Here is a 27571-nt window from a genome sequence, read left to right as displayed (position 1 = left end):
GAAAGAGGAGGCAGGACGGACACTCCATATCTCCGCCGCCGCCGCCACGGCAGAAAACTCATCTAAATGGAAAACACATTGTCTTCATTATTTTGCAAGAGCTGAAAGAACGGTGGGGGTGAGGGAGGGGGAGGGGGGGTTGTCATGGTAACAGCCATCGGAGTGAGCGGCGCGAGCGGGCGGGCGGTCGGGAAGGGGGGCGGGGGGGTTCTGGTTTTAGGGCCAGAGGAGTGGCGGGCGGGGCGGGAGTGGGGGATGGATGAAGGGGATGGAGATGGAAGGAAGGAAGGAAGGAAGGAAGGAAGGGGACGGAGGATGGAGGGATGAAGAATCGGAGGTGGTGGAGGGATGGAGGGATACAGCAGGAGGAGGAGTAAAAAGGGGTGTGATTGGAGAGAGGGGGTAAAGGGGGAAGTCGGGGCGGAGTCCTGGGAAGAAGAAGAGAAGGAAGCGTCTTCCTCTTCTGGCCAGTTAGCAGTCGGCTCCCCGGGAACGACTTCAGAGGCTACCACCACTCGTGTTCGAGGCGGTCGCTTCCACACTGCAGGAACTCGGCGCCATCCTCCCCCCGAGAGTCCTGCCCACCCGCCCCCCACTGCTGGGCCCCGGCGTCTGGCTCTGAAGCTGCGAAGCCCCAGCGTGAGGTGTTCACCTCCCCCTGGATCTCCAGCAGAACCATCAACAACCCACAGTCTTGTTGGAGGGTTGCTTTTTCTCATAGAAAGACCACAGGTCCAGTTGCCCCCAACTTAACCCCTCTGCATTAGGATGACCTGAGTGACTGAGATCCTTCACAGTCATTTTTCCTTCTTTTTTTTTTTTGGTTGTTCAATCAATCAATCTATCAACTTTTATTTGGACAGCGCTACGTCACAACCAAAGACGACTCAAAGCTCTTTATACAGTCGGAGGAAAAAACTGTCTCATCTGACTCATCTCTCTTTGACCAGTTGGGGTGAAAAGGAAGTACAATGTAGAGTGAGAGAGATAGAGTGAGTGAGTGAGAGAGAAGTGGTCAGAGTGGCAGAGTGAGTTGCAGGGTGAACCACAAAGCTCTCACAAAATAGATGTAGATATATGTAAATAAATAATTCAAATATAGAAATGCAGAAGTGTGTGACATTTATAAATGTACACATGGTGATTTATATGAATAATATTGTGTGGTTATACATTGATTTATTATACATTTAATTAGACCTAAATGTACAGCAGTGGGCTGCTTCAGCTGCTATCCTCACGGAACGTGTCTGTCCGTATTTGGGAGAGTTCTAAATCCCTGCTGAGAGTTGAAGCGGGCGAGATCGCTGGCCCGCTACTTGGCTAATAGCTAATAGCGCTGTAGCGTAGCCCGCGGTGGCGGCGGTTGAGGCTGGGCGCAACATTGTTTTGACAGCCGCCGCAGTGATTAAGGAAATTAAAGTAATTGCCACCGTCTTTGTCATGTAAATACCGGTGACTCACTCGCATCCAGCCGGGCCGATTCTTTCACAGCGTCGCACCGCCGCCTCGGAAACGGACGCCAACAAGCTTTTCAAGCTCGGCCTCGTCGAGAGACGCCAGAATCCCGTTGCCTCCGTGATCCATTTTAATTCTTCTGTGATTTCTGCAGTGGGCAGACGATCATCACTAATGAGGTCGTAGGTTCGATTCCCAGAATTGGGGGCCTTTCTGTGTGGAATTTAAATTGAATTGTGAAATTCCCGACTTCGGGTGAAGTGAAGAACCAAATAGTTTCCTAACCACCTCTGTTTCTGCACGGAGACTCTGACCATTGATGATCATTCAGAACTCTGCCTCATGATTGACCCCCTCAACTGGCTTCATGCTAAACCCAGGCGTCAGTTTCACTGCGTCTTGTTGCTTTTTAAATGTATTCCGTGTTCCACCGTACTTAAAACGGCTCCTAATACAATATACATCTCCACATCCATTTTTCACGTTCCCAAAAATCCTTCAAGAATCAGGTCGCAGGTCATTCCAGTGCAAAGCCCCCATCAGATTGGAACAATTTTAAAGTCCATCACATCTATTTTTTTACCTTGAGAGCAAATTCATTTTCCCATTTAAGAACAAGCTGTTCTTGTTTTTAACATCGTTTCTCACTTTATTCATTTCATTGATTATTTTCTTGAAACCGCAGTTGCCGTCTGTTGCCCCTGATGTTCAATTGTGATGCAGATCTGTATTGCTATGTGTGTATTCGTGATTGGCATGACATATTATTTTGAGAGCCTGTGATGCAATGTGGTGTGGAGGGAAGGCTGTGGACGTTGGAACGCAGTGTGTTTTGTGTGTCTTCGGAGTGTAATGTTTCTGTGTTGTTTGTATGTAATGTAGGACCTCCTTGAAAACGAGACGCTAAATTGAAACAGGAATTGATCACAAATACGCTCAACTACAGCGGCGGTTGGACCGGCACTGATGTGCGCGGAGCCCGTTCAGAACTCGAAGGAACCACCTGGTTGCTCAGCCTCCCACGGTACAAACCAGCATCGCATTCCAAGAGCTGAATTTCAATCCATTCAAAGGGAAAAACAAAAACATGAAAACGGATTTAACGCCAACTGAAAGGTGTGAATTTTAACCGCTTCTTTTTTCCTTCTTTTTTAACTCCGCCCGCCACAAACTGTTTCCCCCCCCGGGAGGACGAACGCTAACAAGCGCGCCCACCAGCTCCTCGCTGTCGGCAGGCGGGAGGAGATTCTGTTTGCGCTTTGCTCCCGTCGCCTCCCTCCAGATGTGTAATCACGGCTCTGAGGAGAGGGAGGGGGAGAGGGAGTGAAGGAGGGAGAGAGAGAGAGGGAGGGAGTGAAGGAGAGAGAGAGAGAGAGAGAGAGAGGATCCAGTAGGCCGTTGAGACTTCTTCCTCCTCCTCCTCCTTCTCCTCCTCTTCCTCCTTCCCTTCCCCCTCCTCTCCCTCCTTGTCCCCCTCGCCTCCTCTCGTCCTTCTGCTCCTTCTTCTCCCCCTTCTACTCCTCTTCCTCCTTCTCCTCTTCCCCTCCGCCGCCTCCTTCCTCCCCCTGCTGCAGGTCTTAGTGATTCATGTCACACTGTAATTGGTTTACCTGCTCCCTGTGTGTCTGCGCTCTGAGTGGACCAAAACAAATTACCCGGCGGTGACCTCTCGCCATCCCCTTCCCCGCAACCATTTCCTTCTATCTCCCCTCCAAGCGTCCCCCGGCCTCGGCCGCCGCTCCGGCTAATGCGTCTCCGGGAGGGAGACCGCCTCCTTCGGGTGTGTGTCGGAGAGAGAGAGAGAGAGAGAGAGTGAGAGAGAGAGAGAGAGAGAGAGAGAGAGAGAGAGAGAGCAGATCAGGACCCAAACCCAAGCGACACACACGCGTTGTTGTGCGGCTGATTCTTCCCTTCCGTCGTCGCTCCTGCGCTGCTGCTGCTGCTTGTTCCTTTAGTTGTTTGACACACCGACGCTGCCTGAACTCAATTAGGCAGATTTTTGTTTGCTTACTTTTCTTCCCCTCCTCCTCCTGCAACAGGCAGCGGCTCGCCGCTCGAACCCGCCCACGGTGAACAAGCACGCGCTCGCTTTGCGCAGCGCGGCTAACGAGGCAAAACGGGAACACGGGTTCTCTGCTCTGCCCGCGTCTCTCTCTGGCTGCTCGCCGTTTAGTTAAAAAATAAAAGAAGAAAATAACACAGCCGAAGCCTTTTTTTTTTTTTCCCTAGTCTGTAGCAGACCTTGAAAACATCGTCTGTGTGACGGCCGTCGTCTCGCAGAGCCTCTTTTCTGTGCGAGACCTTGAGCGATTTCCGCTCAAACTTCTGGCAGAAATGTGTTTACTTTTCGCCCATCAGCAGCAGAAAACACATTTTTGTTCCAGTGATCTTTTTTAATATGATCTCATTACGAGGGCAGGACCCTCATGTTGCAAGTTTTACGTTTGGGTGCCATTTACCCAGAATGCCCAAAACGTGAGTGGCTACAGAACCAGGAAACACTTGATTTTTGCGCTTCTTTGTGGTTTAGCACATCGACAGCAGGCGGGGGAAGTCGGCCGCAACTGTTTTCATCCAACCAGGTGCCACATGCTGTGTGGTGGGTTTTTTTTGGGTTGTTTTTTTTTTTTTGCCGTTTTGCTCACAGTGTGTAGCAGCTCTCTGAGTTTGTCCTCAGCCCTCCTGGTCCCTCTGTGCTGTTACTTGAGCGTCAGCGAGGTCGGGAATTCTTTTTTTTTCTGCACTGGTTTGTTGAAAAGTGGAAGAGTGAAAGCGAAACCCCCCGGCCCCCCTCCTTCTCCTCCTCTTCCTTCTTCCTCCCCCTCAAAAAAAGTAGTGAGTTCTGCACCAGACCGGCTGTGTGTGTTTTGTCACATTGTGCACTGGTTTCAGCATGACACTAAACCAGACGTGGGCAAACTACGGCTCGGGGGCCATATGCGGCCCGTTAAACTTTCTAATCCAGCACGCCTAAGTGAAGAAATGATATTAATACTAAGAAAGTCAATGAAATAGCTGTATTTCATCATTTTTTTCCCAGTGTTTTAAGAGTCATTTCAATAAAGAGCTAAGTACCATGGGGCTTCAAAGACGCGTATTTTGCTAAATTTCCATAGACATTAAATCCCATGATATATTTTTCCTCCTATGAGGTGGGTCACCAAAGCACTCCATCCATCTGCTCCTGCTCCGGCTCCGGCTCCCCGCTGTCAAATTTTAGAACCCATTGTGGCCCATGAGTCTTTTCACCCCTGCGCTAAACGCTGCGAAATAAATAAATAAATAATACAAATAAATAAACAATATTTATTGTACAGTGTAAAGAGACGGTTCAGCCGCTGAGGGCGAATAAAGCCGAGACCTTTTGTTCTGGGCGACGCTGGTTTGCTGCTTCAGCGTGGACAGCGAGGGGAGCACAGAGGCCAGACTGGCACAGATACATATTTATTTTTTTTTATATATTTTTTTTGCTCTCCCTAATGACACCAATACCATTTCATGGCTTGCTGAGCAGGTTGAATCACCCTCGCTCTTTGTAACTCTCACCGCTCCCCTTCTCTCCCACACACACACACACACACTCCTCCTCCTCCGCCTTCCATGTCTCTCTCTCGCTCTCTCTCACCCATCCGTCCGTCGATGTGTTGCACTCCAACCGCCGGTGTGTCTGTGTGTGTGAGCGCGTGCGCCCGCGTCGCCTAATTGCATTTGGGTCAGCAGCAGTTTGCCGGGGCTGAAACTGGAGGACATGGAATTTGTCAGTTTACCCATTCAGCAGTCGCGGGAGGCGGCGTGTGAGCTAACAGCTCGGTTGGAGTCCGGCCCGCCGGGCTCGCTTTACACCCGCCCGGCAGGCTGCGCTGTCAATCACCTCCCCGCCGACTCCCGAATCCCGACTCCTCTGCGCTGCTCTTGTCCTCCGCAGAACCTTTTACACGCTGCTGTTCTTCCAATTTTATTTGACACTGTTTCAGCCCTGAGCCACCTGGCGCTGCATGCGCACCGCTCTCCACAATCCGGCCTTCCACATAGTAATAGTGATACTTTATTTATATGGCATCTCTCATGCACAAGGTGCAGCCCACTGGGCAGGAGAGAAAACTCGAAGAAAAGAAATCGCAATACAGTAAAAGGTAAAATAAACTAGTGCAAAAATCGCATCGCTCGCTGGTATTTGTAGCACTCGGCACGCACAGGATCCTTTAGGATGAGGAGGGAGTTCATCAAGTGACACTCAGCCATATGGATGATGACCCCATTACCCACCTCGGGGCTCGACGGACGGCCTCCTCCCCAGTCGGCGCACTCGACGCAGCGTTAGCTGGAGAGCCGATCCCTCGACGATGCCGTCGAGTGGTTGAAAGGCTAAATAATAGCATTTTGATCCGGCGCCGCGCCGTGATCTGGCATGTGATGAGGGCACGGGAGGCGCGTCGGTAACTGTCAGTCAATATCCTACAGTGAGTGGCAGCAGTTGTAATCTGAAAAACTGCTGTCATTTTTTTTTTTTAGTAGAATTTGATATTTTTGATGTATTGTTGAGCAACTACGCGGTAGCTAACCAGAGAGTGCGGTAACAGTGCCCTTTGTGATGTCGCAAAGGCGCCGATTCTGTAGTGTGTGTCTTGGCTAACACTTTGCGAAGGTACAGGATGGATTTTCCTTATTTCTGGACGTTTCACTGCCAAAGCCAGAGAAAGACGTTATCATTTGCCATTGTTTAAATGGGGGCGCTGTTGAGTCCGTGATGGGACACGACCTGAGCCGTTCCTAATCTTGATCGAAATCGGGATATCAGCCCCCGTCGGTTGCTCTCTCTTGCTTGATGCGGTTTTCTTCCCACCCACCGGGACTTTTTTTTCCTACTGTGGGACCTCCTGATAGGAAAAAATAACACTTTTCTTGGACAGCTTTTCTTCTAAGACACTCCTGGTTTTACACTTGTTCGAGTGAACGGTAGTTGAGAATGAAAGGGAGGGGGCATAAAAAAAGAGGCAAAGTTTACTTTCAGGTTTCCTTCTCACTTCTATATAACTGTGATTTTCTGAAAGGTTGTGTTTATGTATTCAGCTGACACTGAGACGCATTAAAATTCATTTGTAGTCGTGTCTGCGGTCCCAAGGCGAGTGTCCAATATTCAGTCTAGTTTCATTTTCGCTCTCAGGAGATTCTTATTTTTCTCAGTCTGGTTTAATTTTTTTTTTTTTTTTTTTTTTTTTAGTCTCAGGAGGGTTTTTTTCTGTAGCTTGAAGAAGAACACAAATTGCAACTACAAACATCGGCAAAAAAAACAAAGACAGAAAAAAAAGTGTTTTTTTGTTTTGTTTTGTTTTCTCTGGTCCCGCCGTCTAAACAGTCATTTTCTCATAAAAACCGATCATCATGCGGAACATCGCCAAGTCCCCCGGTGCCGCCAGTCCCCGGCTGAACCCACCTCTGGCCTCCCTCGGCGGAGCAGCCTCAACAGTCGGGCCGACGTGCCGCGCTGAGTGGCGAAATAATGGGCCGCTCCCCAGAGTATCTGGTGGCGCATACCTGCAGTGCTGCGCGACTCGAAGCGCCGTATTTATAGACGGCAAAAAAAACGGGGCCAGCTCGCGTAGCCCTCGCATCACAGCTGTTTGCATTGCGGCGTCTCGGTGTCACATAGCTGCCCGCTTGTCGCATTAAAATAGAATACAAACAAGCAGCCACACTGACAGTTTGTCCTTTTTCTTTCCGTTTTTTTTTTTTTCTTCCCCATCCCTTCCGCAAACCCCGGTTCTTGCCGCTGCCGCCGTCGGTTGCTGTTTGGCCCCGTGGAGGAAATGACGAAGAGTAATAATAAAATGCAAATGACTGAAGACTGCAGGAAGATGCTGGAAGTGAGAGAGGGGTTGGGGGGGGGGCGGGGGGGGGGGGATCAGATGAAGAAGAGGACTGTCTGGCCATTGGAGTTTGCCATTAGAGATAATGGAGTGTGTGTGTGTGTGTGTGTGTGGGACAGAGGATTGGTGGCTCTTTTTACAGACACACTGAGAGCAGAGATTGTAGGAGGCAGAGGAGGAGGGGGAGGAGGTGGAGGAGGAGGAGGAGGAGGAGGAGGAGGGAGGGAGAGGCCAGCGGACGTGAGTGGTGTTGATTGGCCTGTTTGAAAACACATGAACTGCAGACGGGCAGCAGGGAGAGAGAGGCTGGGAGGGAGAAAAAAAGTGCCGCCGCCGCCGCCACTGCCTGGCCGTGCCACACTGCAGCCCAAACCACATTAAGGGCAAATGAATCTATTCCACCTTCTGTTATGGCAGCTTCCCCCCCTGGGTGGGGGAGGAGAGGCGAGAGAGAGAGAGAGACGCGGGGGATGAGATGTGAGCGAGCAGAAAAAGGGGAAATGACGGAACGGAAAATGGAAGGCGGGTGGAAAAGCAGCCCAGCCGGGTGGTTCCGGTCCAGGAAGGAGCTCCGGGCGGCGGTGGCGGGAGGAGCAGGAGGAGGGGGAGAAGGGGGAGGAGGAGGGGGGAGGACGTCCCCGCTCCTCCAGTCGTATTGGATGACAGAGGATGAGCTTTAACAGGAGCCCAGCTCAGCGGCGAATCCCTTAATTGTGCCTTAAACACTCTGCGGCAGATGATTAAGGATAAAAACATAAGCGAGGGCGTTATTATCTGAAGTGGCATTTAATCCCCACAGTTACTTTCATTTAAAGGTCCCGTGTAATAGCCGTCGGGAGACGTCCTGACAGGAGTCTGGCTGCGGTGGAGTTCCGGGCGGGAAGCACAAAACGCACAGACCAGGAAGTGCGTGTTGGGTCACGCAGAGTGAGATCTGACAGCGGGGTTGCGATAACGGAGCACGCGCGGGTCAGACTGTTCAGATCGCAGACGTACCAGTTTGATAAACAGAGAACAGTTTGTCATTTTTCATCCCGCAGAGCGGGGTTAGCCCTCTGTTTAACAGCCTCCAGTTCAAAAAAAACAAAACAAACAAACCTTGGTTTTAAATCTTGTTGAAAGTAAAGTCTTTGTTTGTGTAAGCATGAACTCGTTTATGATTAAAAGTATAGTATGTGTGTGACGTCACAAAGGGCTGGTTTCAAGAATGAATCTCTTCCGGAGACACACAGATTACCACTAGATAATCTTGATAAAGGGGGCGCTGTTGAGCCGCTGGCGGACTTTGACCTCCGTTTGGAGGCACCTGCTAATCTTGAGTACTACTTAAATACAGTTTTGTGTTTATTCACTTTTAAAGTACCTTTTTTTAAGGAAACTCTGGAGGGCTTTTACCTTGAATCACCACTGGTGCTTTAGCTCTCGCCCACATTCTGGAAAGTGGACCAACCGAAAGAATTTCTGGGCGGTTTATTGGAGGGTCGGAGGCACGATTACCGTCAGTCAGCCTTGCGCGTGTCACTTTTAAGTTGCAGAGAAGTTGTGGTTAACGCTTCTCACCCCGTTTTTCTCGTCTTTATTTTTTAGACACCTCCCCCCACCCCCCTCCTTTTTGCTGTTGTTGCGCCTCACTCGCCTCAAATTGCCCCTTCCTTGCTTACTGAACTCCGACGCAGTATCGTCGGAGTTCAGTCTTGACTCAGCGACGTCAACGGTCGAACTCGGCGTGACCTGAGAAAGCCGACATGGTGCGAGCGGCTCTGTGTTTTTCTTTGCGCCTGCTCATAATGAAGAGATACTTTTTTCTTTTTCTTTTGTTTCTCCCCCACCGCCCCATCCTCCAGCCAGCCATACTTCACTGCTTTTCACATTACTTTGTGTTTTTTTCTTCTTCTTTTTTTCTGTTGCTTCTGAACACTTATTTCTTGCCCCACTTCCCCCGGCCTTTTTCTTTTTTTTTTTTTTCGCTCGGCGAGGGGGAGGAAAAAAAGGAGCAAAAAGAAAAAAACAACTAAAATTGCGATTTGTGCGTGCATGTGTTTTCTCTCAGACAGTGACAGGGGAAGAAAAAACAGGGGCAGGGAAAAAACAGGAGCTGCTCAGATCTTGGCATTATTTGTGGTTTGTCTCCTCGCTCTGATTCACGGCAGGAGCTCGGCACTGCTGCTTTCTTTTTGTTGCTTTTTCAGTTTTTTAAAGTGAGTGAGTGTGGCTGTGTGTGTGTGGGGGGGGCTTCGCAGTGTGCGTGCGCCGCGGCGTAATTGGATGTGTAATCCTTTGCTTTGCACCTCTGGTAAGCAGCGCTGACTGCGGCTGATTAAGATGTTTGGGAGACAATTAAGATAAAGTGTCTTCACCGCGTGCTCGCCAGAGCGGAAGCCCAAAATGCCTGGAGCGAGCAAACAGACCCGTGACGGCGAAAAAACAAGAGAAGAAGAAGAAGAAGAAGAAGAAGATTTTTGCAAAATAACACTTATTTGCCGCTCTCATTTCCATTCAATCAATCAAACTAAATAAATAAATAAATAATTTGAAGAACAAGAAGAAGAAGAAGAAGAAGAAATGGATCTATGAAAACAAACGACAGGGGAGAAGAAGAAAAAAACCCAGAGGTTTTTCAGTCCAGCTGTTCTCGGTCATGGTATTGAGAAGCCGAGGCAGCGGCGACGTCAACGTTCACCTCTTCCCCTTCCTGCGATCATCTGCCAGATTACTGCTTCATTTTGAAGCCGAACAGGGAGGCAGGGAGGGGTCAGGATGTGGGGCGGGAGCGGGACGACGATTCTGCCATGTTTCCACTCAAGCATTGTCTGTTATGCAACACACAAACACACGCACACACCCCTTCCCCCTCCCCCACTTCCCCCAGCGAGGATTGTGGTTGTCGTTTTGGTCAGTTGAGTTGAGTGGATTGATTTCTGATCCTCGCCGGCACGACAACTAACTGCTGCTGCTGCTGCTACTGCTGCTGCTGCTACTGCTGCTGCTGCCAAACATTGTTTCTTCTGCTTTAAAGAAACAAACAAAAAAAAAAAAACACAAAAAAAACGCAGTTCAGTCAATGGGAATGAAACGAGACGCTTGGTGGTAAAAGGCTAGTTTCAGAGCCTCTCACTCTCTCCTGGCCGGGGGTTGTGTGTAGGGACAGCGAAGAAGAAGAGGAGGAGGAGGAGGAGGAGGCCCCGGTGAGGAAACAGTTAATCAATAGCCACAAGGTCAGACGGGCCAGCGCTGGGCTGTTAGCGGTGCGCCGAGCTGCCGGGCTGCCTGCTGAAGGGGATTTGTAGCACTTGTCAGGAGCTTAGAGGAGCCTCGCCGGAGCCGCTGGCGAGCGAGAGAGAGCAGGCTGAGCGGAGGGGAAGGGAGACACCTGCTGGCCGTGCGGAGGAGGTGCGGCGCGGCAAAAAAAAAAAAAGACAAGAAATTTGGGGCAGCCTGGCAGTGGCATCAGGGCAGTGGCGTAGTCTACGTGATGCGCAGGTAGACGCCGTATAACTAGGAGAACATGTTCAGAATTACCGTATAATCACTGAAAAATGCGCGAAAATACGCATCAGCGCTCAACGTTCACTTTCCTGTATAAAAATGTGATTAAAAGGATGTCTTATGTTCTGATCTGTTTGAGGGTTCATCAGTGCTTGAGTGCCACTTTAGAAAATGTATTTTGTGTGTGCACCACTTTTTGCACTTGATAGCTGAAACTTTATTGTTGTTGTTTTCAAGTAGCTGTGGCTGGACCAATGTGTACGTTTGGGGAGTCGGAGGGGATCAGAGTATACCTACTAGAATAAACTAGACTACACCACTGCATCAGAGCATCAGATCAGACTGGGTGTTTTTTTATGTGTGTGTGTGCGTGCGTGCGTGCCGCCCACACCCACCCCCGACAAAAGCCGTTTGGCCACGATCACGTGACCCTCCTCTCGGGCCGCAGAGCGCTGCGTCCGCCGCGGCGTCATCTGTTGTTTGAGACTTTAGTGCGAGTGCACTCCAGGTAATTCCAGCCCACTAATGCCTGAGCTCCGAGGATTAGTAATACACTCTTATTCTCAAGATGTCGCTTTGAAGTTTTTACCTTGAAGCCTAATCTAAGCGAAATATTCCAGCCCTTTGTGTTGACACGCTGCCGCCGCCGCCACGGCGTGCATGCACGTGTGCGTGTGTTTGTGTGTGTTAGAGTGTGTGTGGGTGGTGGGGGGGTGGTGGAGAGCGAGAGAAAAATATTCTTAGCGCGCGGCAGACTTGCAGGGGCTTCTTTTGAAGATAAAAACCCACCAGACTCAGCATAAACTCCCCTCGCCGTGGGTCCTCGGCCTCGGTCCTCGCTCTGTTTGTCACAGCGGGTGATCTTTGGGGACCTTTTATCAGCACTAAGCAGCTTTTATTACTATGAGCCCCCCCCCCAACCCCCCAGCACCACCACCACCGTCCCACCTCCTCCTCACCACTCACCACTCCTTCCACAAGCCCCTACTTTCTAAGTTTGGCTTTTGTGTGGAGCAATGTGAGCTGGCCCGACACCGAGGGGAAATAAATGTGCGGGCGGGGATGAGGGTTCAGGGTTTGATGGACAGAACACGCTGGACGCCGGTACTTTTTATTCCCCCGGCAGCTGCTGCTGCTGCCGTCGATGCCAATGGGCCAATAAATACTGCACGGTTTTAATCTTTATGGTTGCTTTTTTTCAACTCAATAATGAAATAAACATGCCTACAATTGCCTACAAACAGATTTACAAACACCGTTTTTTTTTTTATTGTTTTTTCAGTTTCTGGTGGTGGTTTAATCAGCCTGATTACCTGGCCAATTGATTTATCAGCCCATTTTTAGTAACTGTGTATCTCCGAGACGGTCCGAGGAAGGCAAATTTCTTGTGCGACAGAAGGTGCTGATGGATCAAGTTTTTTTTTTTTTTTTTTTTTTTTGTAAATATCAATTTCTGACAAATCTGGATATGAACTGAGCGTCTGCGTGATCTCCTCCGTCGTTTGTCCTGTCTCGTTTGTGTTTGTGTCATTATGCCTCAGGCAGGTAGCGTCGAGCTCATCAGTCATTTTCATTTCATTTTTTTTCCCCCTGCGCTTTCTAGGGTCTCTTTCTTCAATAGTACGGCTGTGGAACATCACGCTTTCACACGTTTGCCAGAAACCCTTGAATGAGTCAGTGTGTGAAAAAAGCTGGCTTCCCTGTTTGAGAAGCCATCAAGCTGTTGATTTCAAGTCTCATACGCTAAGAAATGTGTGTGTGTGTGTGTGTGTGTGTGCAAAGAGAGAGACTGGCAGAGCCACTCATCCCTCTTCTTCTTTTCTTTTTCCCCCCTTCACAGAGTGAAGACTCTTTAATGGCGTTCCGGTAGAGACAGCAAGATGAACACGCTACCATCAATGGACCGGCACATCCAGCAGACCAATGACAGGCTGCAGTGCATCAAACAGGTATTTTTTTTTCTTTGCAAAGATTCCCATCAGCCCTCTGGACCCCCCTAGCCCCTCCTCCTCCTCCTCCTCGGCTGTGCGAAAGATGGATTCTCGACGGAAAGAGAGCAAGAATCTCTATTTCTCCTCCCCGTGACTCGACCCGCTGCCGCTCAGCTCCTTATATGGACGCCCGTCTCTTTTTCTCGCCATTAGCAGCAGCAGCAGCTGCAGCTGTGGCTGTCGCACAGATCATGTTGCCGAGGGAGGGAAGGCAGACAGAGGAGAGAGAGAGAGAGAGAGAGAGAGAGAGAGAGAGAGAGAGAGAGCGGGAAACTGGGGTTATTGGGTGGGGGTGGGAGGTTTGGGGGGGTCTGGCAGTAAACACAAACACAAAGCGACTTCAAAGACACGAGAACCCCCCCCTCACCCCTCCAAGCCCCGCCCCCTCTCTGCTCCGCCACGCTCCCGACTCCTTGGCGGATGTACGCTGGGCCTCTTCGTGCTCCCTCCTCCTCCTCTTCCTCTTTCTCCTTCTCACCCCCCTTTCCCGCTCCTCATCCTCCTCCTCCTCCTCGTCCTCCTCCTCCTCCTGGCTGCCGGCTTCCAGGAGACTCCCTCACTCAGACGTACACAGAGAGAAACAAACAGACAGACGTGACCCTGGGCTACCGCCTCTGCCTGTGATTAATCGCCGACTGGAAGTCGCTGGCTGGCTGGCTGACTGACTTGGCTGCTTGGCAAAGCTTTCTGGGGTTGTTTTTTTTTCCTTCTTCTTTTTTTTTTTTAATGCTGCGTGGGCGTAATCCTTTATATATCCCAACATCCATACGACGGCACCCCCACCTCACTAGTGAGTCAGCCAATCACGGGCCCTTTGAGCCTTTCATTAGAAGAGGATGCGTCCCCCTTCGGTCTTCACCTGCTTGCTAAACGCTCCACTCAGCTCGTCCAGGCGCCCAGGATAGTAACGCTCGCTCTCCGCCACTCGGGATTGTTCTCGCGTTCCAGTGCGTCAGCGTAGGGAGGTTATTATAAACCCACGCGGCGTCTCGCCGGCTTCAGACTCCAGAGTCATAAGTTCGGTAGCGGCTCCAGTTAGCGCGGCTGCAGCAGGTTAATCAAGAGGGCTGATTGTAGTTGGGTTTACGTGCTCTTCAGAACTCAGCAGCGCGGCAGAGACTTCAAAGGCTGGCAGGGCGGCGCGATTGGCCGGTGGCCAGGTATTGTGCTGTTGTTGTTGTCGTTGTGTTTCCAACGCAGCTTGATCATCGGCTCGCATGCAGAAAACGGGCCTGTCAAGGTTTGGAGTCGCTGCAGCCTCCTGGCGTTCTCTCTGTTTCTGTCCTCGTCCGACCCTGAGCAGCAGCAGCAGCAGCAGCAGCAGTAGATGTTGGTGCTCCTCCAGCTATCTCATTCTGCCACCCCCCACTCGCTTGGCTGTCGGAGTCTCGAGGTTGTTAAGGCGGACTTGGCGACTGCCACCACTACTTGCCCACCTCCCCCGCTGCGCTACTTCTGATACCCCCCGACTTTTTTTTGTCGTCAGCCAAACCCAGTCGGCGGCTAAGTTGGTTAGCTGCTAAGCTTCAAGTCAGAAAGAACGAGAGATTCAGGGTCTCGTGATTTCTAAATTTTTCTTATTTCTGGACGACCAATGTTTCTAGTCAATTTTTTGTTTGTTTTGGTTGTTTTTTTTGTTTGTTTGTTTTTTTTGTTTTTTTTTTTCAAAAACCAGGCTCACCTCTGCTGCCCCCTACAGACAACGACTGCCACCTTCCCCCGAGGAACGCACACAAAACAAGAGTGCCTCTGCTCCGAATGAGGATAATAAACTACTTTCAAGTGGTCTCAATTTGGCCAGCTGGCCAGAAAAAAAACTATTAACCTCCTGAGCCGTGGCGAAAGGGAGCCCCCGATTTTTTTCTCTCTCTCTCTCTCTCTTAAAAGAGCCGCTTGCTCCGTCCTGCCAGCCGGAGTCGCCTTCAAGACGAGCGGGAAGAAAAGCTTTGAGCTGTTTCAGGCCTCAGCGAGCAGCCGAGAAAGACACAGAGGCTGAAGTAGATTAGACGGCCGCTTGTGTTGTGTTGTGTTGCGTTGCGTTGTGTTGTGTCGTGCGGTGTCGCTCCCTGGATGAACAGCCAATGGGACGAGAGAACGAGGACGGGAGGGGAAGATTTTGGTCGGGCTGCGGGTCACGGGGGCGAGGACTGGGCGTCGCCCAGGGAGATTAGCCGCAAACAGTGGCATCATTGTTGCTGCGCGCGGAGCGATCTTCCTCCCACGACGCACTGCAGCAGGGCGGCGGGTGTGCGTGCGTGTGTGCATGCGCATGCGTGTGTGTGCGTGTGCGTCGAGGAAGGAGTCAAGGTCCTCGCAGGGAAAAACAGGCAGAAACAACAAGACATTGAGCACCAAGGCCACCAAAATTATTTGGGTTCAGCGCTTTTTCCAATTTGTCGCCCAAAATCTGACACGCAACAAAACTGATTATTCGTCATCATCTAACGAGCGCCTCCCTCTCTCTTGTTTGCACAGCACTTACAGAACCCGGCCAACTTCCACTCGGCCGCCACAGAGCTGCTCGACTGGTGCGGGGATCCCCGGGCCTTCCAGCGACCTTTCGAGCAAAGCCTCATGGGATGTCTGACGGTACGCAAACACCAATTATGGTTTTGGCTGCAGCTTTTTTTTTTTCTTTCTTTCTTTCTTTCTCTCCCCCTCCCTGCTCTTTCAGGTACTTTTGGATACGTGAGCAAAACAGTAATTAAATTTTTGTAGAGTCAGGAACAAAAATGAATAAATAAATAAATGAACGGATGCGTCCACTCGGAGGCTTCTGAGAAAGTGTTTGTTTTACAATTGAGGCGGGATTTGAACTTTGACTCGAAACAGGTTGCAGTGCATTAAAGTTCGTATCCGGCAGTCAGTCAGATCCACATCTCCACAAAACTGTTCTGAGCTCATTTTAAAGCTGATTTTAGTTGAACTTCTGATGTCAGGGTTGGTGGGGAAGAGAGAAGTGTTTACATTTCTTGGTCTGGAGCGGATAAACAAGGTTGGGAGAGCAGTCAGAGGACGGCAGTGTAAACAGACAGGAAGGAAAAGCTGTTTATATCAAAATAAAAGCATACGGTTACAACAGTTTTTGACATTTTGCTGCAGTTTCGCTTCTGGAACGAAAAAAAAAAATGCCACGTTTGAGGTTTAGAAATAGCTGACAAGTGTGTGTCATGCACACCTGTTTCTCTTCATCATTCTATTTATTTCCTTTCTATGGGGAAAAAAAAACACCTCATGCCAGTGGAAAAGGAAAATTATTGTGAGTTTTCAAAATATACACTGAGTTTTGAACGAATGGTCTGTGCTGCCTTCGTTACGTTGTGCATCACGATACACGACTGAACCTCTGTGACAGTGAACACAAAGACTTACGGGGTCGTCCCTTCTGCATCCAGCAGAGGAACTGCCACTACCACTGCATCACGTACATCTGGAAACACCACCACTGCAGTCTGTGGCGCTTCACACACATATCGTATGGATCAGCCTCAGAAAACAGAGAGAGAGAGAGAGAGAGAGAGAGAGAGAGAGAGAGAGCGCAGCCTCCCGGAGCTGAAGTGGTAGCGTGAGCAAACAGATAAATGCTCATTAATGTGTAAATCACAATAAAAGCCTCTTAAAGGCTGATAAAGGGCCACACAATGGAGCCCCACCGCCGAGATCCGTCTCAGCAGGGGGGTTGACGGGGGAGGGGGGGGGGCGCTTCCATCAGCTAAATTGTTTCATCGGGCTTTGAGTGAAGAACGCCGTCTTATCTGGAGAATTACAGCGGCGGTGGGAGAAGTCGGCTCATTCTTTCAGCTGGGTGGGTGGGGGTGGGGGGTGATGGAACCGGGGGGAGGGGGTTATCGCCCTCGGTGCCTCGCGTGTTCGACTGCAAATTTAGAGACGGACGTGTTCGGGTGAAGCCCTCGGTCTTTGCTGTGCGTTAAGGGAGGGAAACCTCCCTCTCGTTGGTCGGTCAAGTTTTGGCTTCAGTGCTGCGAAAGGGACGACGCGACTGAGCTTCTTCTTTAAATTAATACTAGATCGATAGATAGGTGTACTTTATACATACCAATTTGGGAAACTACGCGGTTGCAGCACTAAAAAAGGTACAAAAAAATAAGCATTACAAGAGCATTCAAATCAATCTATGTGCAACAAACAACCAAAGCAGATGTGCAAAAGACAGTCAAGTTGTGCAGAGGCAGGGATAAGCAAGGTTTGTGCATCATTTGCCATTGAGTCCAGGAAAAATGTCCAGAACGCTGTCTGTCACACAGCGGGGAGGAGTTATAGAGGGAACTGCAATAATAATAATGATGATAATATAACTGAGATTAAAATCTGTCAATTCCTTTGAATTGATCAGATTATTTGTCCCCAAGGGGCCATTCAAGGCACTCACAGCGGTTTCATTTTTCAATAGGAAGGGAAGCAGTCGTGTAGTTAAGTCCATATTGACATAAAATATTGATAAATAATATAAAAGTTTCCTTGACGTGCAGCAGACTGATTCTTCAGCCATCTGATGGCAGGCAGCCGATGTGGCTGATTCTCAGAACATCCTCGGAGATTAATCTGGAACAAAAAAAGGCTTACGAGGTGAAACGCCGTTAAATCCGTGTTGAATCTACGCTAGCTGGCGTCTCTGGCAGCGAGCCCCCCTCGCCTCGCTCGGACTCGAGTTGCACTTCCACACGTTTCGCGGGGATATAACGCACAATAAAAAGCCACAAACGTGAAGCTCGTCTTTTGCATGTCATTGGTACGGATTCACCTCGTCGACTGTCGCATTTCTGAACCGCTGCGAGCGAATTCCGATGAATGGATTTATCAAATTGGTTACGGCGATCGGACAAACCGCCACCACCACCATCACCTTTATTGACTTTTATATACTACCTGCGACCAGAAGCACTTTACGATCAGTGTGGGCTCCGGGAAGAGCAGCGCCGGCCTGCTTTGTTTGCAGTAATGTGTGTTTTGAGGTCAGCTGGAGCAGGGCGGCAGTTTATCAGCCAGCAGATAAATAGCAAAGAGTGTTTCCCTCCTCTTGATGCCAGGGTCAGTCAGCGAGTGCCCCCCCCCCCACCACCACCACCACCACCACTTTATATTGAAGTCCTGGAAAGAAATGTTTGATTATTGTTTTATTTCTTTCGCTGACCTACAACCAACACTTATTGCTGCTTGTTAAACGTTAACCAAATGTGACCTGGAGAGGTTATAGTGAATTTTTAAGAGGTGGTTTAGTTTTTCTGTTTTTTCGGAGGGGTGTCCTGCACGGGTTTGTTTTTCTTTTGTTCAATTCTTGCTTCTTTCTTTTCACTTTTTACAAATCATGGAGGTAGGATCAGCGCAACCTCAGTACTGTTCCCTGCAGTCGGTGAAATTAACCAATTAAGTCAAAAAAATTGTTAATAATCAAATAATGCATTCAAATAGTAATAATTCATGAAATGTTGTGGCAGAAATTAAGTCTTCACTGAACAATCGGAGATAGAAAACCACTGTTGGCTTAATGCTTTCAGCAGCGGAAGGTTCATAAGGTCCCATGAATTTGGTCCCAAGTCCTGAACACCAAAGGGCGACCAGGGAACCGGCCCGAAAATAATTTCATTTCATATCGTGGCTGCGCTCGTAACCTTTAGCGAGTATCTGAGTTGTTGGCTTTGTCTGCAGTGTGACCTTCTCCCGGGAAGTAACGTTTGGCAGACTGAGCTCTGTCTGCACAGCCAGTTTGACTCCCCTGATCCCGATCGCTCGGCGTTTATAGACCACGTTACTTTTTGCCGCTCGAACACCTGACGAAACGCTCGCCCCTTCCTGCAGGTGGTGAGTCGAGTGGCTGCTCAGCAAGGCTTCGACCTGGACCTGGGCTACAGGTTGCTGGCTGTGTGCGCCGCCAACAGGGACAAGTTCACCCCCAAGTCTGCAGGTAAGAGGCCACAACCTTGTTCTGTTTTTTTCTCTCTGAAGAAAAAAAAAAAAACATCTCAGCGCGCACTCGGTCGCCTCATCGTCCTCATTGCTCCGCCCACCCTGAGTCTCAGGATCGCTCGCTCTGCTGCACGTCACCCGCTGTGATTATTTTACTTTCCTCTCATTTTTTTTTTTTTTTTTTCCCTTTTTTCAAATTCTATTTTCTGGCCGCTTGTTGCGTCGTTAGCGTGTTTGTTTGTCGTCACGTCAACATGGCGAAGCCTCTGTGGCTCCACCGCTCTCATCGGGCCATCAGTCAGTCAAATCAAATTGGTCTGCAGAGCCTGTGGATGGCGGCCGCACAAACACGGCTGCTTGTGATTTTATCAGCTTTTCTTTTCCAAAGATAAGATCATTCCTCTTCTACAATTTCCCCTTTTTTCATATAGATATATAGACATTACTGTTTTGTGTCACGTTTCTGCGACTGGACTTTTCAATTAGCACTCAGACTTTGGACCTCTGGAGTCGCGCGTCCTCTCCGTCTGTATGCAAGCGCAGCAGCGGCAGCGGCAGCAGCAGCAGCAGCAGCAGCAGCGCTCAGACGCCAGTCAGTCTGATCCGCAGCCTCCCACGGTCCTGCCGGGTCGCTCTGTTCTTGTGCATTTGTCAGAGTGAAATGTGCAGAGGCAGCGGGGAAAGGGGAAGAGATGGCGACGGAGATGGCTGGACGGACGGACGGATGGATGGATGGTTGCGAAGGTGTCGCCGATGCGCCCTGGACGGCTGACGGAGACGCCCACCAGTCAGTGTTTTCTGACAGCGATGCTTTTGGAAACTTCAAACCCCCGTTTCTGAGACGCGTGCGTTTTATTCAAGCCCAAATATCCTCTTTCAGCTGCGGTGGAAAAGCATCTTGTCGGGAGGAACTGAAGTGGTCAGACAGACGTCAGTGTTCCGTATTGATTGCTGTGTTTCTCTCGCTGTCTGTGTTCCTCCGTCGGGGTAATGTGATTGCCGTCCAGGCTCGGCTGGTCCGAGACCGGCCGACCGGCTGGCTGGCTGGCCGACCGGCTGGCTCGGCTGTGGTGGGGTCGGGGAGGGTGGTTGGTGGGTGGGTGGGGTGGCTGACAGTCAGAATCATCCCCAGGCTCTGCTGATGGTTCTGGGATCTAATAGAAGGGAAGCGGCGGGTTTCAGGAAGAGCCGTTTTATGCGCGGAGGACAAATGGGAGCTGTGGTGTGGGGAGGCGGGGCTGAAGTGATGCGGGGGGTTGGGGGGGGTGTCTCTCTCTCTCTTCCGAGTGTCCGTCCTGCATCCCCAGCCGACTGTCTGAAAGGGCAGACGGAAGGGCGGCAGAGGAGAGACGTCAAGGTCCCACATTAGAGGCATTTTTTTTTTTTTTACTTTTTGCATTCTTCATCCTGGACTCCAGCAGTTAGTTCAGCAAGAAGCCGCATAGATCCACCCATCCATTTTCAATACCTGCTTCTTCCTGCACTCAGGGTTGCGGGGGTCTGCTGGAGCCTCTCCCAGCTGTCATACAGCATTACAATTATTTATTCATTTTTTTTAAGTTCATTTAGCCCTTTGTTTACGGCCTCCAGCTGTTTTAGCTTTCTACTGAAAGTGATGCTTTGCTGACCATCCACGTCTGGAAGTAGACAAACATGAGGTTTGAATAGAGAAGGAAAAACTAAGAGTTACATCTTAGTTGCTGATTTTTGTTTCGTTTTTTTACTGTCTGAGAAAAAAAAGGGATGTAATAAATCATTATAAGTTTGTACGGAAAGAGCAGGTGAGTTTGGTCTTCTTTTTTGACACGTCAGTATTAAAAGAAAGTTTGGTTGAAATTATTTCAGCAGAAATGCAGCAAAATGAAAATAAAGCTGCTATTTGTGGACAAGTTAGCCCTCTGTTTTTGAACGATCCACTTGTGTAACTGAAAAAAAGGACAAAAGCACCTTTCCCAATGTGACATCACGGAGGGCTTATAACCAGATCTGCTTGTTTAAGCACACACATTCGAACGATTGCGACAGCAGCGGCTTTCCATGTTACTGAGCCGCTCTTCTTTTCTTAAAGTGATAAACACATCATTGCCAGAAACAATTCACTGGCAAAGTGAGTTTTTCCCGATGGCGCTCCTCTAAAACTCCCTGAGTTTTCCGCACAGCTGCAGCAAACAGCTGCACTGAGACATTTCAGGCCGGGACAGCTCGTCCCCGTTTCGCGTTGCTCGTGCACGCGTGTGCGCGCGTGTCGGAATTGTGCGGCCCGCAGCACAAACCTCGGACTTCCGGCCATGGCGACACGCGGCCGCAGATCTGACACCTGAGAGCCCAGACGGAGGGGCCGAGGAGTCTGGGAGGCGGCTCCTTCTTCAGATCAATCACCGCGATGCTTTTCCTCAGAGCGTCAGCGAAATTGATAAAGCAATTATGAGCTCCCCTTCCCTCTTTGTCGGCGGCTTCACAAGTGAAGTCGTCGCTAAACAGCCGCTGCCGTGGCTGCAGAGAGGAACAAACGCACCCGATTCCCGATTGTGTTCTCATCCCAGGGAGTATTAATTAATCACCCTCGCTGTTCTAATTCAGGCATGGGCAAGCTACGGCCCGGGGGCCATATGCGGCCCGTTAAGCTTTTTAATTTGGCCCGCCGAACTTGAAGAATTTATATCAAAAGTAGGCACGTCATAAAATACCTTTATTTCATCCTTTTTCAGTCTTTTAAGAGTCATTTCAGTAAAGGCTTCAAAGACATATTTTGCCGTAACTTTTCTTTTGTTCATTTGGAGGTTGGTCACCAAAACACTCCATCCATCTGCTCCTTGTCTGGCTCCTCTGTCAAATTTTACAACCCACTGTGACCCACCAGTCAAATAGTCTGCCCACTCCTGGTCTAATTGAATCATTTCACTGTGGTCGCGCCTCAGCCCCGTCTGTCCAGTAAAGAGTTTTTTTTTTCCGACAGTCTGTCGCCCTTAAAGAGCGTCTGGAGATTGTGACCCTGCGCTAAAGCTCCCGGGGTTGGGATTAGCGCGTCGGCCTAATCTGGAATCAGCCAGTGAAGAGACTTATCTGCTGCTAGCCAAGCTAGCATCAGTGTCATTAGCCTCCGACGGACGGTGGCAGATTGCTGTCGTTCGCGTCTACTTCCGTTTTGTTTGTTTTTTTTGTTTTTCAAAAACGCAACTTCCAGGTTTGGAAGCTCTTTAAAAACTTGACGTCTGTTAACGGCCAGTTCACCCTCCGCACGGAAACGCGCCGCACTGCCGTCGGCTTCGTTTCCCTTTGCGGCAGTGCGTCGCCGTGCGCTACGTGCCGCCGTCCAACTGCGAGCCTCATTAGATAATAGGTGTGCCGCTGCGCTAACCCTAATCTCAGCCAACCCTAACATACTCTTAAGATAATATGCTACCGTCCATAATCCACCCCCGACTTGACTTTTTCCCTCCTCGGTGAGTGAGTCAGCAATCCGGCAGCACCAGGCTGAATTCCTGAACACACTCTAACCATGAACCGCTTGGACGCTATGCTAACTTTTCTGTGTCCTAGCATTGTTCTGTTGTTTTAAGGCTTTTTTCAATACATATATATTTCTTAAGTCTCGTATAATTCTTTTATTTTTAATCCATTCAAGTTTAATTCCTTTCTTGTAATTGCATTTTGTAATACTAATCGTAATCTTGACTTGACTGGGCTGGTAAAAGTATTTCAATAAATGTATTTTGTGTGTAAAGTGCCCCTCGCAGCTCTAAAAGATGAACCTTTAAGTTCAGTTGTACATAAACCCAGACTGACAACAACACAAAATGAAACCATGAAAACAAAACCAGAACGCCGACGCTGTGCGCAAAAAATGAAATGCGATCGTGATTCTACTTGTGTGTGTACGGGGAAGTTTAACAAGAAAGCCATCAACAGCGGGGGGGGCAAAAGTTCACTGAGGAAGTGAGAGCGGAGGCAGAAAAAAACCAACAAAAACGGACAAACAGAAGCTGTACAATAAAAAGGAAGGTCGTGAGCCGTAAACTCATGCCCTAAAGTAACCTTCGACCTGCACCTTTAACGGCATCAGTCAGACCAAGACTGTGAAACTGTGGGTGAAGTTGTCAACATGACTGCACACGCTGGGGATTAAAGTTCGCTGCTTCCTGGAATGACTGCTATGATTCTAACAGGGGAGGGAGGGGGGTGGGGGGGTACAAAAATCACAACTTTGGATGTTTAACTGATGCAAGTTGCTGCTTGTTGTTGTTGTTGTTGGTCTGTCGGCTATGAAAGTGATTTAGCAATCTGTTAGCGTGGCGTGTGAGCGTGGTGTGTGTGTGTGTGTGTGTGTGTGTGTGTGTGTGTGTGTGTGTGTGTGTGTGTGTGTGTGTGTGTGTGTGTGTTCCTGTAGCGAACAAATAGCCAGCGAGGAAGTCGGTCTTTTGTTTGATACGTGAATTCAAAAAAAAAAAGAGCTGCTAGAAAGTAGTTAAAATGGTTTCGTACTGCCCACGGACGAGGGAGTTCACACACACACACACACACACACACACACACACACACACACACACACACACACACGCACAGTGAAAATGCACTTAAACAGCACACAACCTTTCACACTGCAGTGTGTGGGGTTGAGGTTGTGCAAATAATGGCTCCTGTTAGACTGTGTGGGAATTCATTGGCATGTGGGCAGACACGCACACACACGCGCGCGCGCACACACACACACACTCACACTGGCTCACAACAATCTGACAGTATTTCCACTCACCTGTCTCACTTTACTCTCACTCGATTGATTTCTCTCGCCTCGTCTACGTCTTAAAAGGTGTGTGTGTGTGTGTGTGTGATGGAGAGAGAGAGAGAGAGAGAGAGAGAGCGAGAGAGCAAAGCGCGGGCATCCTTTGTTACTGACCCAATCAACCTTACAGACTTTTATATTTAATTACCACTGAGTTGGAGCGCGGCGCTGAATTATTAACAGGAAACGGGGGTTTATTTTTAGTCGACGGGGCCTCTGACACTCTGCAGCGGCCTCGCTGATGAAACTTCTTTGCAACCACCTCCCCCTGAGCACTCCTTCAAAATAAAATTTCAAAAAAAAACACACGCACCCACAAAAACCCACAACCTTCGAGAACTTTGCAATCCAATTTATCGTAATTGTGATTTCATTTGTCCCCTGGGTCGATTCATCTGGTGCAGCCGCCTTCACCGCACATGCACGCACGCACGCACGCACGCACACGCACACACTTTCACTCTGCGTTCCCTCTGGTCGGGCGGCCACAGCTGCATCCTCTCCTGCAGCCCGACAGCAGCGCTCACGCTCTCACTCCCATGAACGCCGCTTCTTCTGGTCTTCGCTGGATTGCGCGTCCCTCACAGTCTGGCACGTGCAGGGCGGGGGTGGGGGAGGGGGAGGGGACGAGAAGAAGAGCTCCGGCTCCTCTTCAGCCGGCTCGCTGTCTTCCTTGCCCCCTCCTCCTCCCCCCCCTCCTGAACAACGGAGCTCCGCCTCTCCCGCCGCCGTCTCCAGAGTGCGGTGCAAGGAGCCGGCAGCAGGTACAGCGGGAGCCCATTAAGTGGCGAGGGGGGCCCGGCCTCTGATTGGATGATCCGGTGAGGGGTATAGGGGGGGCGGGGGGGAGCGGTAGACTGCCTCTGAATAATTGATGCGCTTTGTGCAGACGCCGGACAAGGGTTGGAGAGAAGAGGGACGGGATCAGAGAGCAAGCGGCAGGAGAGGAGGAGAGTGAAGGGGGGAGGAGGAGGAGGGGAAGAAGGAGTGCGCGAGAGCAGGAGTGGAGGGGGTGGGGGTGAGAGGAAGGGGAGGAGGGGCAGTCGCCACCGGCCTCAGTCAGAGCAGCAGCAGCAGCAGCAGCAGCGTTTGTGACACTTGAGTCTTTCCTGCACACAATGAGGAGAATGAGATGAGATGTGCAGGGATTCTGCCAGGCTTGGGGTAAGTGTGCGAGTGTGTGTGTGTGTGTGTGTGTGTGTGTGCATGTGCGCGCATGTGTGTGTGTGTGTGTGTATGTGTGTGTGTGTGTCGGGGCCAGAAAAGTAGTAGAGTACGAGGCAGCAGCGCCGCTTCCTGTTTGCAGTTAAGAAAAAAACCCGCTGAAGCTCTCAGACGTACAAACGCAGGAGTCGTCGTTCTCCAGCCGCTCAGGGGGTTCTGGCCCTGTTCTGTCCCGGTTCTGTTCTGTCCCAGTTCTGTCCCGGCTGCGATTCAGGGCCGCCAGCGAGTGGAGCCGGTCAGAGCTGCTCAGCCGGACGGGATCAGCTGGAGATCAGCAGGTTGACCTACATGCTGCTGCTGCTGCTGCCGCTGCTCCCAGCGACTCTCTGCTCTCCGCTCGCTCCCTCACTCGTCCCCAGTGTGTCTTCCCTTTACCCGTCCGCTTTTGCACTTCAGTGACTTCAAGTTGAAGTTTCGGAGGTCACGTTTCTTTTTTTGTACGAAAAATTATTTTTCGTTCCGTTTATTTTCATTCTGTTTTTTACTAAACTAAAAGCAGATTTGTGTGATTCAAAGGGACAACATGCAGTTTGGCCGCAGCTCCTGCAGCTTCGATGTTTTAACTGACCGCTGTTGCCATGCGGTCCATTAGGAGACACCCAGACCTCTTGCACGTGTGAGTGTGTGTGTGTGTGTGTGAGGGTGGGTGGGTGTGTGCGTGCGTGTTTACGGCCGTGTCCGGAGGTGACCCACTTCTCCTCCGCCGTGGCGTCTTTTTTTAAGTTGTTGACCGGCGCTCGCAGCCACAAACTGTCTGTCTGCCTGCCAGTCCAGGGAGTCACAGGAGGACACACACACACACACACACACACACACACACTCAGTAACAGCAGAGCCGGCGTCCTCATTGTTTGTCGCCGTAGTTTGAGCAGTTATTAATACTCCTCTCAGTGAACGCCCCCCAGGAAGGAAGCGGCAGCTCAGTCACATGACTGATTAAAGGGCAGCCGGGTGATAAAAAGCAGCGCGGCGCTCCCGCGGCTCTTTAAGGCCACTTTGACTCTTTATTTAAGGGACCAGCCCTCGACACCACTCACCCTTTTTTTTTTTGTCCGGAGACCCAAAGCTTGGACGCACGGCATCTCCACCTGCAGCTCCCCGTCAGACCGACTCCAGGTTCCCCCCGCTGACCGCACGGTTGAAGACCTGCACATTGTTTTTATGTTTTATTCTCTTCCGAGTTGTTTGCCTCACTTGACCGCCTGCCGCCGCGCTCCAAGGACCTCCCACCGGCCGCTCTCTCCACGTGACTCATTCGCGGCATTTGACTTTGAACCGTACGTGCGCCAGCCACGCGTTTATTGTTTGGCGCCTGCTTCCCTCTCGTGAATCATCTAGCGGCGGACGCTCCAACCCCCCCCAACCTCCCCCGCCCCCTCCTGACCGAGTCATTTCAGGTCACGAGTCTCAGAAAGGAAGTTCATCTGGCAGGATGAACTTTGTGATTGAGAAAGAAACCTAAAAGCAACTTTTGAAAAACGAGTCGTGATGGCGCAGCTTTTATTGCAGCCAAACGCAGCCTTTTGCTTTGTTTGAAACGATTCTAGCAATTATTCTGTTTTGTCCAAAGCTTCGGCAGCAAGGAAAGCGATGCAGTCGCCTCATTGGGGAGAGCGAACCCAAATTGGGAGCTTTTCCCTACGAGGAGTCCCGCGAGTTTTGCCAGTAGGTGGCGCTCTGGATAAAGTTACACGATGCTAAAGAAGAAGAAGCAGAAGAAGAGGGCGACAATTGGCAACGATACAACCAGTCACCCCGGCACCGCACAACTACGCAAGTGCAGTTGCCGAGTTCTGTGGAAATCACATAAGTGGCCTTTGAGTTTTGCTAGTTTTGATGCTAAGTGGAGACTGGAGCCAGCAGAAACCATCGTCAGTGTTCGCTACGTCACTTTAACTCTTTAGTTGACAGCCGCCTCTGAGGAGCGTAAGAGAAATTTGAATTGATAGTCCTTCATTATGTAATGCATTACATATTGCTTCTGAAACAGGGTGATGGAAGCCACTGTGTCGACACCCTCCTGCATCCCTGACAGCCCCAACAGTGGCACAAACCAGGAAGTGCGGCGTGTTAGAGTGTGGGTTGTTCTCACGCTGCGTCAGTAGAGAGGAAGCATCTCCATGATGCATGATTTTTTTTTTTTTTATATATATAAATTCTTTTTTTAATTTTTAATTTTTTGAAGTCATTCTCTGGTCAAGCGTGTCTCTCTGTCTCGGGCCGACAGCTGCTGAGCGCTCCGTCTCCCCGGCGGTTGGGTTGATGTATGTGGAGACATTGGAGGGATGTTTTGACAGCACTCACTGGAAATCTGACTTCAAGAGGCTGAGCTTAAGAGCCGCATGAGTTTAGAGTGCCGCGCTTGGCAGGCACCGAATGTGATAGCGGTTTTTCTTCTTTTTTTTTTCTTGGCTCCTCTCTAAAATATGCTGGAAACAGAATGCGTTTTTTTTTTTGTTTTTTTTTTTTTGTCTTCAGTTCCAAGCGACTGCGGCACTTAAAGGCTTTGAATTTTTCCTGCGTTTTCAGTTACACCGATACTAAAAACATTTTCAACGTCCTCCTTCAAAAAAGGACCTAAATGAATGACGAACGGATGGATTTAAAAGTCCCGTATTAATCTCAGAGCTGTCAGAGCTTTATTTTTCCTCCCAGACTGCACTGGAGCAGACTCACATCGTCAAACGACCCTGGATCGCAGCGCGTTTAGCCCTCTGTTTGCAGCCTTCCGGTGAAAAGTGGTGCTCTGCTGTACTGTCCACTCGTTTGGAAAAGGGGCGGGAACAACTGTCAGGCAGCGTCCCAGGACGTAGGGGGGAAGACCAGCTCAGTGAGGC

The 27571-nt window shown here is 50.0% G+C and overlaps 1 protein-coding gene across 3 annotated transcripts in view; it reads left to right on the top strand.

Moving 5' to 3' along the window:
- Window positions 1-27571, top strand: part of zmiz1a (zinc finger, MIZ-type containing 1a) — a 109369-nt gene that overhangs the window by 63850 nt on the left and 17948 nt on the right. For 2 of the 3 annotated variants that reach the window (XM_076018428.1, XM_076018429.1), the window contains exons 4-6: window positions 12652-12760; window positions 15278-15391; window positions 18620-18725. In XM_076018428.1, coding sequence (XP_075874543.1) covers window positions 12692-12760; window positions 15278-15391; window positions 18620-18725 — 289 coding nt within the window. In that variant the 5' untranslated portion in view covers window positions 12652-12691. Of the gene's footprint in view, window positions 1-12651; window positions 12761-15277; window positions 15392-18619; window positions 18726-24563; window positions 24675-27571 lie in introns of those variants that run through there. The other variant, XM_076018430.1, reaches the window with a different exon arrangement.

Source organism: Nelusetta ayraudi, unplaced genomic scaffold (genome assembly GCF_046127955.1).
Source record: "Nelusetta ayraudi isolate G7.1 ecotype Tasmania unplaced genomic scaffold, CSIRO-AGI_Nayr_v1 ptg000008l, whole genome shotgun sequence".
Taxonomy (NCBI): domain Eukaryota; kingdom Metazoa; phylum Chordata; class Actinopteri; order Tetraodontiformes; family Monacanthidae; genus Nelusetta; species Nelusetta ayraudi.
Note: the sequence above shows the minus strand (reverse complement) of the source record. Positions and strands in the feature narration are given on the sequence as shown.